The following is an 18,205-nucleotide window of genomic DNA, read 5'->3' on the forward strand; positions in this document are numbered from 1 at the left end:
CTGTTTTAAAATATCAAAATAGACCAGGCATGGTGGTTCACGCCTGTAATCCCAGCACTTTGGGGGGCAAATGAGGGTGGATGGCCTGAAGTCAGGAGTTCAAGACCAACCTGACCAACATGGCGAAACCCCGTCTCTACTAAAAATACAAAAATTAGCTGGGCATGGTGGCATGTGCCTGTTAATCCCAGCTACTCGGGAGGCTGAGGCAGAAGAATCGCTTGAACCCAGGAGGTGGAGGTTGCAGTGAGCTGAGATTGCACCACTGCACTCCAGCCTGGGTGACAGAGCGAGACTTGATATGAAAAAAAAATTATCTATATATATATATAGTAAATTGTAAATAAAATTTCTTATGAAAAGGGGAAAGGTGTATGTTTTAAAAGTATCAAGATACTGACTACAGGATAAAATCTGGAGGAAAAAATAGATGAGAATAAAAAGAAAAGAAAGAACTTGGGAAAATGTCTTCATTTTAATATACATATATTTAGTATGATTCTGTTTTTTAAAAAATTTAATCCTGAGTTACAAAGCCATAAAAATCTACTTAGTGTTGTGGTCACTTTATATATATTTTTAACACTTACATATTGGTTAGTTATTTTTTCTTCAGGTAGCGTGAGTCAGATGGTGGTTATAACTTAATTCCATAATCTACCATTGTGTTACAGTTATTGTCTGAGATATAAATTACAGCCATGGCATCTCATATTTTATTTTCTCAAACTCCACAACACTTTAATACTTTATTTGAAATGATTCAACTGGGAGAGTATTAATCAAATATATCACTTGTATAGGGTAAACCTTTATAAGAAAAAATTACCCAGGAATTCTTACTAATCTTGATCTGTTATTTTTTTTTCAACTTAGATGTTGAAACATCTTTCAGTAGAATATTTCCTTTCTAGTTTGCCTTGAATTCTTATCTTGGAATCAGGAATCTTTCAGAGAACATGTGTTCATATCTGGAGCTTCAAGCCAGCTTGATGTCTCAAAACCTTTTTAAAGTAATTTTTCCGTGATTGCATTCTTTAAGTGACAGAGAATCCTCATTTTTGCTCCTTTTTGCTAACAGCAAAGAGACTTTTAGTTTCCGTTTCTTATATTATAGAGCCTTGCATTCTTCTGTTTTTCCTGCAGATAGCAAAAGAGAAAAGAATAGTGGAGTAGAGAAAATACTAAATGATTAGATTCTTGACTCTCGACATGAGAATGATGTTCCACTTTCTGTCCTCGCATCAGAGGCTGCAGACTGATGGTCTGAGATCCAGATAGAGCCCTCAGAGCTCTCTTGTTTGGTCTGTATGCTGTTGGCCTGCATGGTTTTTAAAAGAAATTATTTGTTGTTGCCACATTTCACTTGGGAGAGTTCACATGACAATTTCCTCCTTCTCTAGTCGGTTGAAACATCTGGCAACCCATGGCGCAGCTTTCTGCCCACCTCAGCCCCATCAGCTGGAGCTCAAAAACAGCTACCCTCTCTTAAACAAGGCAGGATCCCTCCTACCAAGTTCCCAGCTTCCCCTGCTCCCTCCTGACTTCCCAAGACTAAAGCCAGCCTTGGCTGCTGTTTGTCCTCCTGATTACAGGATTGTTTTTCTTAGAGCTGAGAAATAGTTTTATATTTCCTGTCTCCATTACAAGTAGGAAATAGAGGATCGTGTGGACTAGTTTTTAAGATAATAGCCCATTTGATTTATTTTATTTTTTTAACTTGCTGGCCTCTATAACTCATTGAGTTTACAGACTCAGGAGAGGAACCCACTGCTGACACCTAATTCACCTACTACTATCTAGCATAATTGGAACTGTCTTTCCAATTATGCCTACTTTTGGTAATTCCCTGCTGATAACACAGCAGCCAGAAATATTTGTATTTCCCCCTAAAGTTTTCTGAGTGGCTTCGTTAGAAGGCCAAATTTTTAAGAAAACATTCATGAGGAATCTAAATGTTGCCATAAAAATTGTTTTGGGCTTACCAGTGGAGATTTTTGCTATCAGATTTGTTTTTAATCTTACAGCATGTCTTCTCACTTAGCATACGTCACTGGCTTCAGCCAAGAAGATGAAGATTTCCATACTCAAATTCCCACAGGATAGGCAGGGGACTTAAACCAATGATAGAGACTGTGCTTAAAGGGCAGTGATAGTTATTTTGAAATATAGAATATACAATATATTGCTATAATCACCCTGATTAAACTTCAGATGTCTCACCACAGAAAATCATGAGTAAGTGAGGTGATGGATATGTTAACTAGCTTGATTTAATCATTCCATACTGTGTGTGTGCGTACGTGTGCACATATATCCCAACACATCACATTGTACCCATAAATGTATATGATTATGATTTGCCCATTAAAAAAATGACATTAATTTTTTTAAAAAGACAGCAATAGTGATTGTCATTTGGCTTTAGTGTTTGGAAGACAATAGAGAAAACGGTGACAAACCGGGGGACGCTTGTCCTATCTGAAGGGGCAGCTGATTCTCAGCTTCAGTCAGCAGTTGACGCGTGGAAATGTGGGCCCACTGTCTCCTTGCCTAGTCCTTGGTGCCTTTTCATGACCTCCCTTTTCCAGTGAGGGTATGTAGTTCCCTGGGTGATATTTGTAACCAGTTGTTTTCTCAGTGCTCCCATGGGATCCCCAGGGCTCTACCTGTCTCACATCTCTTTTTCTCCTATTTTCCATCAGGTGGCAGCAGACTTCCAAGTCTTCAGGTTTGTCCAGCAGCTTACAGCCTGCGGGTGCCAAGGCTGATGCCCTCAGGGAAGAAATGGAAGAGGCTGCCAACAGAGTGGAGATTTGCAGGGTACCTGCCCTCTTTGCTCCTCTCTACTGGGACAGGCTGGGGAGCCCTCAGGGATTCCCTTTTTGTTCACTGGAGTTCTCTTAAAACTCTGTCAGTGAGCCTCTAGTTGAACTGAATGTCCCCAAGCCCGCCGGCTAGCATCTCCAAGGAGTCCAGGATGAACCCAAGGAGTTGGGGCTTTGATGGTGACCTAGACAGGGAGGCAGCATTCAGTTATCATTGGTGGTCCTGCATGCTAGGCAAAGAGAAATGACCTTTATTTTTGTGTGAAGCTTTTGTAAATCATCTGAGTCCCAAAGAATAAATTCTAGGTGACACAGGACAGTTGAGAATTTGACCATAGATGAGCCTTGACTCACTGTTGATACTTAATTATTTCTTTTTTGGCTGCCTTTTATATTTCCTGAGTCACTTTATCCATCTTGTGCCTCCTGGAAGACACTTATCTATGAAGTCGAAATGCTAGCCATGAAGAGAGTCACAGAAAAGAAAACTTCCCACTTGTTAAGAGAGAGGACATCGTTCTGAAAACTGCGACTCTGTACTCGTGTAACGATGTCCTTTGTTATACTCATTCAGATGTTTCCCATCTCCTTTTCTTGGCAAATATTTTACAGGACTTAATTAGCAATAGACCATTCACGATGCTCTGTGTATATGTACATCTCTTTACCTGCATATATGTCAGCTTGGGTTTCTAAGGAAACCAAAACTCTATTTAGACCCAAGGAACAAAAACATCACATTTCTGTAACTATTCTGGGAACCTGTCCTAATCACATCCAGTTTTGAAGGAGAATAACCAGTTTGCCTGTGGACATCTCTGTTCTTCATGGGTCTGTCTAGTCTTAGCTTGTCCATAGGCTTTTTCTCTTACAGCCACCCTGTGCAAGTGGCTTTGACCTTGCATTTAGGTGACATTCAGAATCAGGGAGAATTTCTCTCTAGAATTAGAAACATTGAAAGATTTTTAAAGAATTCATTATCTCCCAGCCTATAGTACTATGGAACCAAGCAAAGTAAGACTAGTACTTCATATACCAGATTTTTTGTGAGTGCAGCTGATTTGTCATTTGAACTCCTGCATACATGCCAAATATCTGGTGTGTGTGGTATTCCTGAAGCATAACTCTTCTCTCCTTCCAATTTCATTTTTACTGTGTATTCTTTTTTTATTCTTTTCTCTCTCTTTTTTTTTTTGAGACAGAGTTTCGTTCTTGTTGCCCATGCTGGAGTGCAATGGCACGGCCTCGGCTCACTGCAACTTCCGCCTTCAGGGTTGAAGCGATTCTCCTGCCTCAGCCTCCCAAGTAGCTGGGATTATAGTTGCATACCACCATGCTTGGCTAATTTTTTTTGTATTTGTAGTAGAGATGGAGTTTTACCATATTGGCCAGGCTGGTCATGAACTTCTGATCTCAGGTGATCCACCTGCCTCGGCCTCACAAAGTGCTGGGATTATAGGCGTGAGCCACCGTGCCTGGCCTACCGTCTATTCTTTAGCTACCATGGATCTGTGTTCCTTTGTTAAGAATTCTTTTTTCTTTTAATTTCTTTTTCAATAGACAAGAGAGGGTGGTGGTAAGCAGGGATGCTGGATGTGAATATCCAAATAGATCAGGATAAAAGTTCAGTAGCTTTATCCATTCCTGGCTAGCTTCTTATATTTGCTATTGTGCCAAAAATATATTCATTTCCTCTTCAAAGATTAGTACATGTTCAGCATAATGAGTTAAAAAATACAAAAATATATAAAGAAAAACACTCATATTCTCCCCCTTTCTGTCCAGCAACCTTTCTGTTTCCAAACCGGGTAGAAACCTCCCCACCAATATTTGTTAAGACTTCGTTGTGACAATGCACTTTGTTAGGTGCCAAGCAGCCATAACAGTTATAAGGAAAAGGAAGCCAGTGCTAGATAGAACCTGTTATATCATACTCCAGACTTTTCTTCATAATCATACATAGTCATAGCATTTTTCTAGTTATTTATGTGTTTGTTTTTGTTTTGTGTTTGTTTTGTTTTGTTTTGTTTTGACACAGAGTCTCGTTCTGTTACCCAGGCTGGAGTACAGTGGTGCGGTCTCGGCTCACTGCAACCTCTGCCTCCTGGGTTCAAGCAATTCTTATGCATTAGCCTCCTGAGTAGCTGGAACTACAGGCGCACGCCACCACTCCTGGCTAATTTTTGTATTTTTAGTAGAGACAGAGTTTTGCCATGTTGGCCAGGCTGGTCACAAACTCCTGACCTCAGGTGATCTGCCCGCCTCAGCTTCCCAAAGTGCTAGGATTACAGGTGTGAGCTACCACGCCCAGCCTATATGTTTGTTTTTAATAAAACAGTCATATTGTTTATATTAATCTACCATTTAATTTTCTCAGTTAACACCACATCCTGAACATCTCTCTAGGTTAGTAGCTGTAGTTCTAACTTAGTCTTTTTTATTTATTTATTTATTTTGAGACAGAGTCTTGCTCTGTCGCCCAGGCTGGAGTGCAGTGGCGGTATCTCCGCTCACTGCAAGCTCCGCCTCCCGGGTTCACACCATTCTCCTGCCTCAGCCTCCCAAGTAGCTGGGACTACAGGCGCCTGCCATGACGGCTGGCTAATTTTTTTGTATTTTTTTAGTAGAGACGGGGTTTCACCATGTTAGCCAGGATGGTCTCGGTCTCCTGACCTCATGATCCACCCGCCTCAGCCTCGCAAAGTGCTGGGATTACAGGCATGAGCCACCGCACCCAGCCATTAGTCTTTTTTATAAATTGCATGATATTCCACAGTAGGGATACACACACACACACACACACACACACACACACACACACACACACGCACACATCATGTTTTATTTAGCTATTTTCCTATTAATGGATGTTCAAAGTGGTGTATTTTAGTTTTATTTTTTGGCATTCCCAAAAATGATACAATAAATATATACTTATATGTATATCCTTATACCCTGGTAATTTTTTTTCTATAGGATAGATTCCAAGAAGTGACATTTTTAGGTCAGAGTCTATGTATACATTTTTAAATTTTCATAGCTATTGACAGTTTACTTCTCTGAAGAGGAAATTGCATTTTACATTTCAACCAGCAGTATATAAAATTGCACATTTTCTTCATCTTGTAATGTATGTTGCTCCTATTTTCAGTTTTTACCAGTTTGGTGAGGGAAGAAAAACTACCTCTTCACTATTGTGTTCTTAATTTCCCTGAATATAAATGTTGATGAGTATCATGTATTTATTAGACATTCTTCATGTATTTATACACATTCTTTTTTTTTTAATTGGCAATTGGCCCAGTATTTCTATTGTTTTTCTAAAATATCAATTTATAAAAATTCTCTATATATTAGCAGTTTTAAACTTTTTTCTGCCTGCTGTGCTGCAGATACCTTTTCAAGTCTGCCATTTGTCTTTTGACTTTATTTTGACATCTGCCATTAAAAATTTAATAATGTGTTTCCTTTGCATGGGAAAAGATCCTGGGTAGCCCTTTGGACATCTTCTACACAAAAGTTAAATGATTTTTCTTCTTTAATTTTATGTTAATGTTTTAAATTCTTGTTATACACCTATTTTATACACTTTAATATATCTGAAATTTATTTTTGTGTATGATGTGAGGTAGGGGTTTCTTTCTTTCTTTTTTTTTTTCAAATAGATAGTCAGTTATGCCAGCATCATTTGTTAAATAAGCTACCTTCCCCTGAAGTGAAATTTCACTATCTAATTACTCAAATTTATTTCTGGACTCTATGTTTCATTAATCTGTTCACCTGCACCTGAGACAATAGTATACAGTTTCTATTCTAATGATTTCATAGCAAATATAATCTTCAGTAAGGTAGCCCCCACTCCTTTTTTTGTAGTTATCTTGGCTAGTCTGTTACATCCATTTTATTACATGAACTTTGAAATGATCATATCCAGTTCATGAAACCCTACATTGTGCTCAAGGGAGTCTCATTTGTGTGCTGAACTGATCTCCTTGAGAGTGCTCAATGCTGGTTTTGTTAAAGTTCTCTTCTGATTATTCTTTTTTTTTTTTTTTTTTTTTTTTTTTCTTTTATTGTAATTATTATTATTATTATTATTATTATTATACTTTAGGTTTTATGGTACATGTGCCCAATGTGCAGTAAGTTACATATGTATACATGTGCCATGCTGGTGCACTGCACCCACCAACTCGTCATCTAGCATTAGGTATATCTCCCAATGTTATCCCTCCCCCCTCCCTCCAACCCACAACAGTCCCTGAAGTGTGATGTTCCCCTTCCTGTGTCCATGTGTTCTCATTGTTCAATTCCCACCTATGAGTGAGAATATGCGGTGTTTGGTTTTTTGTTCTTGCGATAGTTTACTGAGAATGATGATTTCCAATTTCATCCATGTCCCTACAAAGGACATGAACTCATCATTTCTTATGGCTGCATAGTATTCCATGGTGTAGATGTGCCACATTTTCTTAATCCAGTCTATCATTGTTGGACATTTGGGTTGGTTCCAAGTCTTTGCTATTGTGAATAATGCCGCAATAAACATACGTGTGCATGTGTCTTTATAGCAGCATGATTTATAGTCCTTTGGGTATATACCCAGTAATGGGATGGCTGGGTCAAATGGAATTTCTAGTTCTAGATCCCTGAGGAATCGCCACACTGACTTCCACAAGGGTTGAACTAGTTTACAGTCCCACCAACAGTGTAAAAGTGTTCCTATTTCTCCACATCCTCTCCAGCACCTGTTGTTTCCTGACTTTTTAATGATCGCCATTCTAACTGGTGTGAGATGGTATCTCATTGTGGTTTTGATTTGCATTTCTCTGATGGCCAGTGATGGTGAGCATTTTTTCATGTGTCTTTTGGCTGCATAAATGTCTTCTTTTGAGAAGTGTCTGTTCATGTCCTTCGCCCACTTTTTGATGGGGTTGTTTGTTTTTTTCTTGTAAATTTGTTGGAGTTCATTGTAGATTCTGGATATTAGCCCTTTGTCAGATGAGTAGGTTGCGAAAATTTTCTCCCATTTTGTAGGTTGCCTGTTCACTCTGATGGTAGTTTCCTTTGCTGTGCAGAAGCTCTTTAGTTTAATTAGATCCCATTTGTCAATTTTGGCTTTTGTTGCCATTGCTTTTGGTGTTTTAGACATGAAGTCCTTGCCCATGCCTATGTCCTGAATGGTATTGCCTAGGTTTTCTTCTAGGGTTTTTATGGTTTTAGGTCTAACATTTAAGTCTTTAATCCATCTTGAATTGATTTTTGTATAAGGTGTAAGGAAGGGATCCAGTTTCAGCTTTCTACATATGGCTAGCCAGTTTTCCCAGCACCATTTATTAAATAGGGAATCCTTTCCCCATTTCTTGTTTTTCTCAGGTTTGTCAAAGATCAGATGGTTGTAGATATGTGGCATTATTTCTGACGGCTCTGTTCTGTTCCATTGATCTATATCTCTGTTTTGGTACCAGTACCATGCTGTTTTGGTTACTGTAGCCTTGTAGTATAGTTTGAAGTCAGGTAGCGTGATGCCTCCAGCTTTGTTCTTTTGGCTTAGGATTGACTTGGCGATGCGGGCTCTTTTTTGGTTCCATATGAACTTTAAAGTAGTTTTTTCCAATTCTGTGAAGAAAGTCATTGGTAGCTTGATGGGGATGGCATTGAATCTGTAAATTACCTTGGGAAGGATGGCCATTTTCATGATATTGATTCTTCCTACCCATGAGCATGGAATGTTCTTCCATTTGTTTGTATCCTCTTTTATTTCCTTGAGCAGTGGTTTGTAGTTCTCCTTGAAGAGGTCTTTGACATCCCTTGTAAGTTGGATTCCTAGGTATTTTATTCTCTTTGAAGCAATTGTGAATGGGAGTTCACTCATGATTTGGCTCTCTGTTTGTCTGTTATTGATGTATAAGAATGCTTGTGATTTTTGCACATTGATTTTGTATCCTGAGACTTTGCTGAAGTTGCTTATCAGCTTAAGGAGATTTTGGGCTGAGACAATGGGGTTTTCTAGATATACTATCATGTCATCTGCAAACAGGGACAATTTGACTTCCTCTTTTCCTAATTGAATACCCTTGATTTCCTTCTCCTGCCTAATTGCCCTGGCCAGAACTTCCAACACTATGTTGAATAGAAGTGGCGAGAGAGGGCATCCCTGTCTTGTGCCAGTTTTCAAAGGGAATGCTTTCAGTTTTTGCCCATTCAGTATGATATTGGCTGTGGGTTTGTCATAAATAGCTCTTATTATTTTGAGATACGTCCCATCAATTCCTAATTTATTGAGAGTTTTTAGCATGAAGGGTTGTTGAATTTTGTCAAAGGCCTTTTCTGCATCTATTGAGATAATCATGTGGTTTTTGTCTTTGGTTCTGTTTATATGCTGGATTACATTTATTGATTTGCGTATATTGAACCAGCCTTGCATCCCAGGGATGAAGCCCACTTGATCATGGTGGACAAGCTTTTTGATGTGCTGCTGGATTCTGTTTGCCAGTATTTTATTGAGGATTTTTGCATCAATGTTCATCAAGGATATTGGTCTAAAATTCTCTTTTTTTGTTGTGTCTCTGCCAGGCTTTGGTATCAGGATGATGCTGGCCTCATAAAATGAGTTAGGGAGGATTCCCTCTTTTTCTATTGATTGGAATAGTTTCAGAAGGAATGGTACCAGCTCCTCCTTGTACCTCTGGTAGAATTCGGCTGTGAACCCATCTGGTCCTGGACTTTTTTTGGTTGGTAAGCTATTGATTATTGCCATAATTTCAGCTCCTGTTATTGGTCTATTCAGAGATTGAACTTCTTGTTGGTTTAGTCTTGGGAGGGTGTATGTGTTGAGGAATTTATCCATTTCTTCTAGATTTTCTAGTTTATTTGCATAGAGGTGTTTGTAATATTCTCTGATGGTAGTTTGTATTTCTGTGGGATCGGTGGTGATATCCCCTTTATCATTTTTTATTGCATCTATTTGATTCTTCTCTCTTTTTTTCTTTATTAATCTTGCTAGCGGTCTATCAATTTTGTTGATCCTTTCAAAAAACCAGCTCCTGGATTCATTTATTTTTTGAAGGGTTTTTTGTGTCTCTATTTCCTTCAGTTCTGCTCTGATTTTAGTTATTTCTTGCCTTCTGCTAGCTTTTGAATGTGTTTGCTCTTGCTTTTCTAGTTCTTTTAATTGTGATGTTAGGGTGTCAATTTTGGATCTTTCCTGCTTTCTTTTGTGGGCATTTAGTGCTATAAATTTCCCTCTACACACTGCTTTGAATGCATCCCAGAGATTCTGGTATGTTGTGTCTTGGTTCTCGTTGGTTTCAAAGAACATCTTTATTTCTGCCTTCATTTCGTTATGTACCCAGTAGTCATTCAGGAGCAGGTTGTTCAGTTTCCACGTAGTTGAGCGGTTTTGAGTGAGATTCTTAATCCTGAGTTCTAGCTTGATTGCACTGTGATCTGAGAGACAGTTTGTTACAATTTCTGTTCTTTTACATTTATTGAGGAGAGCTTTACTTCCAAGGATATGGTCAATTTTGGAATAGGTGTGGTGTGGTGCTGAAAAAAATGTATATTCTGTTGATTTGGGGTGGAGAGTTCTGTAGATGTCTATTAGGTCTGCTTGGTGCAGAGCTGAGTTCAATTCCTGGGTATCCTTGTTGACTTTCTGTCTCGTTGATCTGTCTAATGTTGACAGTGGGGTGTTAAAGTCTCCCATTATTAATGTGTGGGAGTCTAAGTCTCTTTGTAGGTCACTCAGGACTTGCTTTATGAATCTGGGTGCTCCTGTATTGGGTGCATATATATTTAGGATAGTTAGCTCTTCTTGTTGAATTAATCCCTTTACCATTATGTAATGGCCTTCTTTGTCTCTTTTGATCTTTGTTGGTTTAAAGTCTGTTTTATCAGAGACTAGGATTGCAACCCCTGCCTTTTTTTGTTTTCCATTTGCTTGGTAGATCTTCCGCCATCCTTTTATTTTGAGCCTATGTGTGTCTCTGCACGTGAGATGGGTTTCCTGAATACAGCACACTGATGGGTCTTGAGTCTTTATCCAATTTGCCAGTCTGTGTCTTTTAATTGGACCATTTAGTCCATTTACATTTAAAGTTAATATTGTTATGTGTGAATTTGATCCTGTCATTATGATGTTAGCTCGATGTTTTGCTCGTTAGTTGATGCAGTCTCTTCCTAGTCTCAATGGTCTTTACATTTCGGTATGATTTTGCAGTGGCTGGTACCGGTTGTGCCTTTCCATGTTTAGCGCTTCCTTCAAGAGCTCTTTTAGGGCAGGCCTGGTGGTGACAAAATCTCTCAGCATTTGCTTGTCTGTAAAGGATTTTATTTCTCCTTCACTTATGAAGCTTAGTTTGGCAGGATATGAAATTCTAGATCTCTCGGCAGAAACCCTACAAGCCAGAAGAGAGTGGGGGCCAATATTCAACATTCTTAAAGAAAAGAATTTTCAACCTAGAATTTCATATTCTGATTATTCTTTTATTTTTACTTTGTTGGTTGCCAACTGTTTTAAATATCTACCTTGGTTTTCCTACCTCCCCTTGCTGGGTTTCCTTGAATGGGTTATTTCTCCTGATCTCTTCATGGTTTTAGATTTCCTCAGGAGGCAAGTGTGTGGGATCTCCTATATTGTGGCAAACCAGCCAAGTGCAAGTTTGTAGGCTGAAAGTTAATGAAGTAGTAATCTGATTCCTCTTTTTTGAGGACCAAGCAGAGCTCCCCAGATCTTTGGGACCCAGAGATTTAGCCCACCAGGAAAACCAGGTCAAGGTGCGTTCCATAAGACAAAACCCACTGAGCCCTCAGGCAGGCTTGCAGGTGCAGCACTGCCTTCCTGTGTTCTTTCAGGAGCCCATCCAAAGCCTGCCTTCCTCCCTACTTCAAGATGAGACAAGCCCAACTCTTCACAAGTGGTACTTGCTTTCTCTTTTCTTCCCAAGGCTTTCTATAAAAGACGCCTAAATCAATACATCCAAGGAAGTATAAGTAGTTGGTAATTTTTCAATAAGAGGAGAGAAAGTGAAGAAGGACCTGTGAGCAATGATGTAACAATAGAGAAGACAGTGAATAGAAACCTAATCCACTTGGTGACAGCAGTATCAGTTTCGTTTTGCTTCGTACAGGAGACCGGCTGCAGTCTTAGGATTTTCACTGTAAGGTGACACTTTCCATCATCACCTTTCCTGCTTTTATCTCCCCATATTTCATCACATAAATTCTTTTTTTTTTGAGACGATGTCTGGCTCTGTCGCCCAGGCTGGAGTGTGGTGGCACGATCTCGGCTCACTGCAAGCTCCACCTCCCGGGTTCATGCCATTCTCCTGCCTCAGCCTCCCGAGTAGCTGAGATTACAAGCGCCTGCCAACATGCCCGGCTAATTTTTGTATTTTTAGTAGAGACAGGGTTTCACCGTGTTAGCCAGGATGGTGTTGATCTCCTGACCTCGTGATCCACCCTCCTCGGCCTCCCAAAGTGCTGGGATTACAGGTGTGAGCCACTGTGCCCGGCCATCACATAAATTCTTATCCTTGCTTCACCCACGTCTCTGTTTTTCTCATTTAGCCTTGTCCTCTCTCTCTTTTAGTTTGTATCTCTTCTTTTCCATTTTATTCTTCTTCAATGTATAATCTTTCCTTTTTGAAAGTCAAACTTGAGTCTGGGAAAGACAACAACAGCAAGACAGATGTCTAGCTCATTTTGTCCTCCCCATAATCTGAAGAGCACATATATTGTTAGACTAAAAGACGACCTTGAGTCTGAACCTACAATTCCTTATTACAAAATTAGTGCCATGTCATGGGAAGTAAATGAGATGCTGGAAGAACCCATGACTACTCTCTAATTTGGAAGGCTGTGGAATGGTTGAGAAGCATTTACGTTACTTCAGATCCCTTCTGCCAAAAGTATCTAGCCCAGCAAACCTACGAGCAAGCATGGCCACACCCAGTGGGAAGCCAACTGGTGGCAGAGCTTCCACTGGTGTGGATTTTTCTGAAACACGGCTGGGACCTTCCTTGGCGTGTCAGGCAGGAGTACCACAAGGAGACTGGACACAGCCAGATCATTTACCTAACATGGAGGACAGAAGACATCATGTACAAAGATATTCTCTGGTCTGTTGGCTTCAACAAATTCAAATAATTTTTATTATGATTTCTGAAGTTGACTGCAGGCCTCCTCTATGGCAGCAGCCCCGCAGGTTCTGAGTCACTAAATTTATATCAGACAGAACTTAGGTCTGAGAAGATTCTATCAGAGTGGGCAGGAGGGGCAGGAAAGAGATGCTTACCATTTTAAGGTCAAAAAATAATCCTGAATAGATTATTTTTCTGTGTTGAAGGTAATAATAAAGTACTCAAAAATAGAACACTTTTAAAAAATATTTACTTATGATAACAATAAATTTCAGACAACCTGTCTTGGTGCCTCAAATACGATTAAAGGGCATATGGGCCGGGCGTGGTGGCTCACGCCTGTAATCCCAGCACTTTGGGAAGCTGAGGCGGGTGAATCGCCTGAGGTTAGGAGTTCGAGACCAGCCTGACCAACATGGTGAAATACTCTACTAAAAATACAAAAATTAGCTGGGTGTGGTGGCTCATACCTATAATCCCAGCTACGTGGGAAGCCAAATAAGGAGAATCACTTGAACCTGGGAGGTGGAGGTTGCCGTGAGCTGAGATCACAACATTGCACTCCAGCTGGGGCAACAGAGTGAGACTCCATCTCAAAAAAAAAAAAAAAAAAAAAAAAAAAGAAATCAAGGGAATATGGATTTTAGGCACCAATAGATAAAGGTGAGATAAAATTGTCAAGTAAAGTGGAAAGGGAACTGAATGAGATTAGGAAATATTTTTTAAGTAGAAAAATAATGCAGGTATGGAATCAATTTTAGTAAACAACGGAATTGACACTGCAGAAAGGTGAGCCAATGATGTAGAGAAAATTTTGAGAATTTCTTCTAGAATGTTAAGGTGAGAGCCGAAAAGAATGAAAGAAAAGATGGCAGATGTTGAAGATAATGGAAAACCAATGTACAGATAATAGGGGATCCTGAAAAATAAGCAAAACAAATCAGAAGAGCATAGAAAAATAAAATTGACTTGCATCAAAGATCTCAATCTCAAATCTGTGATTCTGAAAAACAGAGATTTTGCACTTCTTTTTTTTACCTTTGAAATGATTTTTTAAACAAACCTTCTTAAATCAGTAAACTTTATTTTTTAGAGCACTTCTAATTTTGCAGCAAAATTAAGTGGAATATAAAGAGGCCTCCCATATATGTCATTCACCCACAAACATATACAACCTCCCCCAATGTCAACATCACACACACAGTGGTAGAGTCTGTTACAATTGATAAACTTGTATTAGTGCATCATTGTCTTCCATAGTTCATAGTCTACTTAGGGGTTCACTCCTAGTGTTGTATATTCTGGAGGCTTTGACAAATGTATGTGAATGTGTCCACCATTATAGTATCCTAGAGAATAATTTCATTGCCCCCAAGTCCTCTGTGCTCCTCCTATTTATTCCTCCCAGCTGACCCTTGACAACCACTGATCTTTTTATTGTTTACATGGTTTTGTCTTTTCCAGAAAGTCATATAGCTGGAATCTTACAGTATGTAGCCTTTTCAGACTGGCTTCTTTCATGTGGTAATATGCATTTCAGTTTCCTTCAAGTCTTTTCATGGCTTAACAACTCATTTCTTTTTAGCCATGAATAATATTTCATTGTCTGGATATACCACAGTGTATCCACTCGCCTACTGAAGGACATTTTTGTGGCTGCCAGTTTGGGCAATTACGAACGAAGATGCTGTAAACATCCACATGCAAGCTTTTATGTGACATACGTTTTCCATTCATTTGGGCAAATGCCAAAGAGCATAATTGCCCGATCATATGGTGAGAGTATGTTTCGTTTTGTAAGAAACTGTCATATTGTCTTCCAAAGTGACTATACTCTGCATTCCCACCAGCAATATATGAGAGGTCCTGTTGCTCCACATCTGTGCCTGCATTTAGTGTTGTCAGTGTTTTAGATTTTGGCCATTTCAATTAAGGTCTGATCCTTGTTCAGTCTCTTTGTTTTTTGCCTTTTACTGTGTTTGTAATTTTTTGTTGAAAGGCAGACATGATGTATTATAAAAGAAACAGCGGTAAATAGTTCTTTGGCGATGTGGTAAGGTGTGGGAGATGGGGAACCATTCATAGTGCTATGATAGGTCTCTTTCTTTTGGTGAGCCTGTGCCTTAGGGCTGTGAATTTCACCAGTGCCTCTCATTTTGTTGTTGTTTTAATTATTATTATTCCTTTCTTAGGTGGGACAGAATGGCTAGAGGGGGTTGGAGTTGAGTATTTCCCTTGCTCTTGGTAGGTTAGGCAATTTTAAAAGCCCAATAGTTTAGGCTTGGGTAAAATAATTTCTCTTTAGGGGAGACCTTGTTAAGAATGGAGTACTCTAGTATATTTCAAAATGGCTACTTTTTTCCTCCTGGTGCTGAAAGCAGTAAAGGATTTTTCTCTGAAATTTCCTGTGAGAACCTGGTCTTAGAGCTCCTGGAGGTAAAAGTGGGTCCTCCTGGAGGATTTAACTTTCAAACTTGTCCACGCTGGGCCTCCATCAATTCGTCAATTACAGTACTGGTTTTCCTGCCCCAGTGCTGATTTCCGCAGAGGTTTCTGCTGGTAGCTTTCTACTTCAGTGAGTTATAATTCTTGTGTTTGCCTGCCTGTGTCTCCAGTTTTCAGGGTAGCAGTTTGCTCTGTGAACTCACTTCTCTGCCAAATCTAAGAGTTGTTGAATTTCAGTTTGTTCAGCTTTTTACCTGTTAGTACTGACTTCATAGCACCCTACGTGCTGGACCAGAAACTGGAAGTCAACACTAAAAATCAAGGTGTGCTTTTCACCAAGAAAAATTATTTAAAAGACCAGTATTTATAAATATCTTGGAGGCTTTTTTAAACAACAGAATATTTAAAATTCTACCATAGGCCAGGCGTGGTGGCTCACACCTGTAATCCCAGCACTTTGGGAGGCCGAGGCAGGTGGATCGCCTGAGGTCAGGAGTTCGAGACCAGCCTGACCAACATGGTGAAATCTTGTCTCTTCTAAAAATACAAAAATTAGCTGGGTGTGGTGGCACGTCCCTGTAGTCCCAGCTCAGGAGGCTGAGGCAGGAGAATCACTTGAACCTGGAAGGCGGAGGTTGCAGTGAGCCAAGATTGTGCCACTGCACTCCAGCCTGGGTGACAGAAAAAAAAAAAAAAAGTCTACCATAAAATAACGAGCTATTCTACCACAAACTCATGAATTGTAAAATATTGCTGACAAGATTTGACAAGAAGACAATCTTTGACAATATAATGACAAGAAGACATTATAAAATTGAGAGTTGTTTCTAGATGAGAAGAGTTAATATTATAAACATTTTGAATTTCCCAGAATTAATTTGATTAGTACTGTAGTAAATAGATATAATTGTAGTAAATTTTTCAAAGAATGAAAAAAGATTTCAAAAGTTAATATGGAAGAATTACTAGAGCCTTGAATTACTAGTTCTTAAAATACATTATACAGTCACATGATTAAAACTTAGGAACTATTTCAGAAATATATAGATCAGTAAAAAAAAGACATTCCAGCATGGAGAAAATCCAAATACAATGTGGTTTCATCTGATAAATAAGACATTTTCATACCATAGAGCAGTCTGCTCAATTCATGAACAGTTGTGGGGCATTTGGTTAGCTATATATTAAAAAAAAAAAAAAAAAAAAACAGCTGCCTGGTGAGATTACAGGTTAATTTGGTTACTTTTTTATTTTTCTGAGTGTGGATTAGTTGTAAAATCAGAAAACATGATTTTTCAAAATGCATTAAATTCTGTTGATTAATGATGAAAGGGTTTTTTACCTTTATAAAGAAAATTTGCTAATGATTTAGATAAATGAGAATTTGATTTATAGTTTCCTTACATGAAGTGTGGTTTTTTTGGAATCCATATTGTTAGCTTAACAGCACAGTAATCCAATCATGCCTTTAAAAATCCTTTCTTCTTCCTGAGGGCACATATGGATTTTTGTAGGGTCATCTGTTAGAGAAGCACAGATGCCGAGTTGTTGAAGGTGTATTTGATGCAACGTTTAGTCCTTCAGGGCCTTCCTTCCTTTCCTCTGTCTACTGAGCCATTTGTATCACTTTTTGTTTTTCTCTGACTTGAAATGTCCTCCTCCAGCTGCCTGACTGGTGATGGACGTCTCCTGAGCAAAGCTGCTGCAGGGAAGACAGACAGGGTTAATTCCTACCTTGGCAGCCTACAAAAGCATTCATTTAAGGGACCTCAGGTGAAATGGAGCCGAGGTGATCTTTGAGCCCATTTTATTATTCTTTGGGAAATTTACCATCCTTGAGCCTTGATTTTTTTTTTCATCTGTTTATTCAGCAAAAAGTTGTGGTGCCCCTACTGTGCTAAACACTTTGAGACAGTGGGTGACAGACAGATAAGATCCTTGAACTCTTGCTACCTACCTACGGATCTGAAATTGGAAATTCAATACTTAACCTAAGAGAGTTAGAGGAGAATTCCTTGTAACATTGTGCCTGGCATCTAGACCCAATGAATGTTAACTTCTTTTTTTTTTTTTTTATTTTGAGACAGAGTCTTGCTCTGTCGCTCAGGCTGGAGTGGAGTGTTGTGATCTCAGCTCACTGCAAGCTCCGCCTCCTGGGTTCATGCCATTCTCCTGCCTCAGCCTCCAGAGTAGCTGGGACTACAGGCGCCCACCACCATGCCTGGCTAATTTTTTGTATTTTTTAGTAGAGACGGAGTTTCACCGTGTTAGCCAGGATGGTCTTGATCTCCTGACCTCGTGATCCGCCTGCCTCGGCCTCCCAAAGTGCTGGGATTACAGGCGTGAGCCACCGCGCCCGGCCAATGAGTGTTAACTTCTTTTACTCTTTCTTTCTTCTGTGAAACTGGACCAAGCATAGCATTGTCTAATCTGTACTTCAAGCTCTCTAGAGAACACACTTCCTCTTTTAACTCTGTGACTCTGTTCTGTTGCCTTGTGTACAAGAACTCTTGAATGATGTTCTCAGCAATTGCTTGCCTGTCACAGATACTGAAAATGAAACAGATTGCTCCTGCACATCCTAGTGTTCTTAATGAGAATAGGCTTAATTAGCAGCTAGAGAGACTGAGGGTTATGGGGTTGGTGCAGATTGCTTGAGGTTTCATGAAAGAGCCTCTTCCTGAAGCATATAGTTACCTGCTTTCATTAGTTCAGCATCTAGGTCAGCTTTCTTGTGCTATTGCCATGTTTGCCCCAACCTGAACACGTAGGCTCTTCTCTCCTCAACTA

At 39.5% G+C, this 18,205-nt stretch overlaps 1 protein-coding gene across 3 annotated transcripts in view; it reads left to right on the top strand.

The window, feature by feature from the left end:
• ARHGAP44 (Rho GTPase activating protein 44) overlaps window positions 1–18,205 on the top strand; it is a 207,132-nt gene that overhangs the window by 136,826 nt on the left and 52,101 nt on the right. For 2 of the 3 annotated variants that reach the window (XM_054535471.2, XM_054535472.1), the window contains exon 7: window positions 2,706–2,823. The exons of the other annotated variant lie outside the window; for it this stretch is intronic. In XM_054535471.2, coding sequence (XP_054391446.1) covers window positions 2,706–2,823 — 118 coding nt within the window. The remainder of the gene's footprint in view (window positions 1–2,705; window positions 2,824–18,205) is intronic. 3 annotated transcript variants of the gene reach the window in all.

Source organism: Pongo abelii, chromosome 19 (assembly GCF_028885655.2).
Source record: "Pongo abelii isolate AG06213 chromosome 19, NHGRI_mPonAbe1-v2.0_pri, whole genome shotgun sequence".
Classification (NCBI taxonomy): domain Eukaryota; kingdom Metazoa; phylum Chordata; class Mammalia; order Primates; family Hominidae; genus Pongo; species Pongo abelii.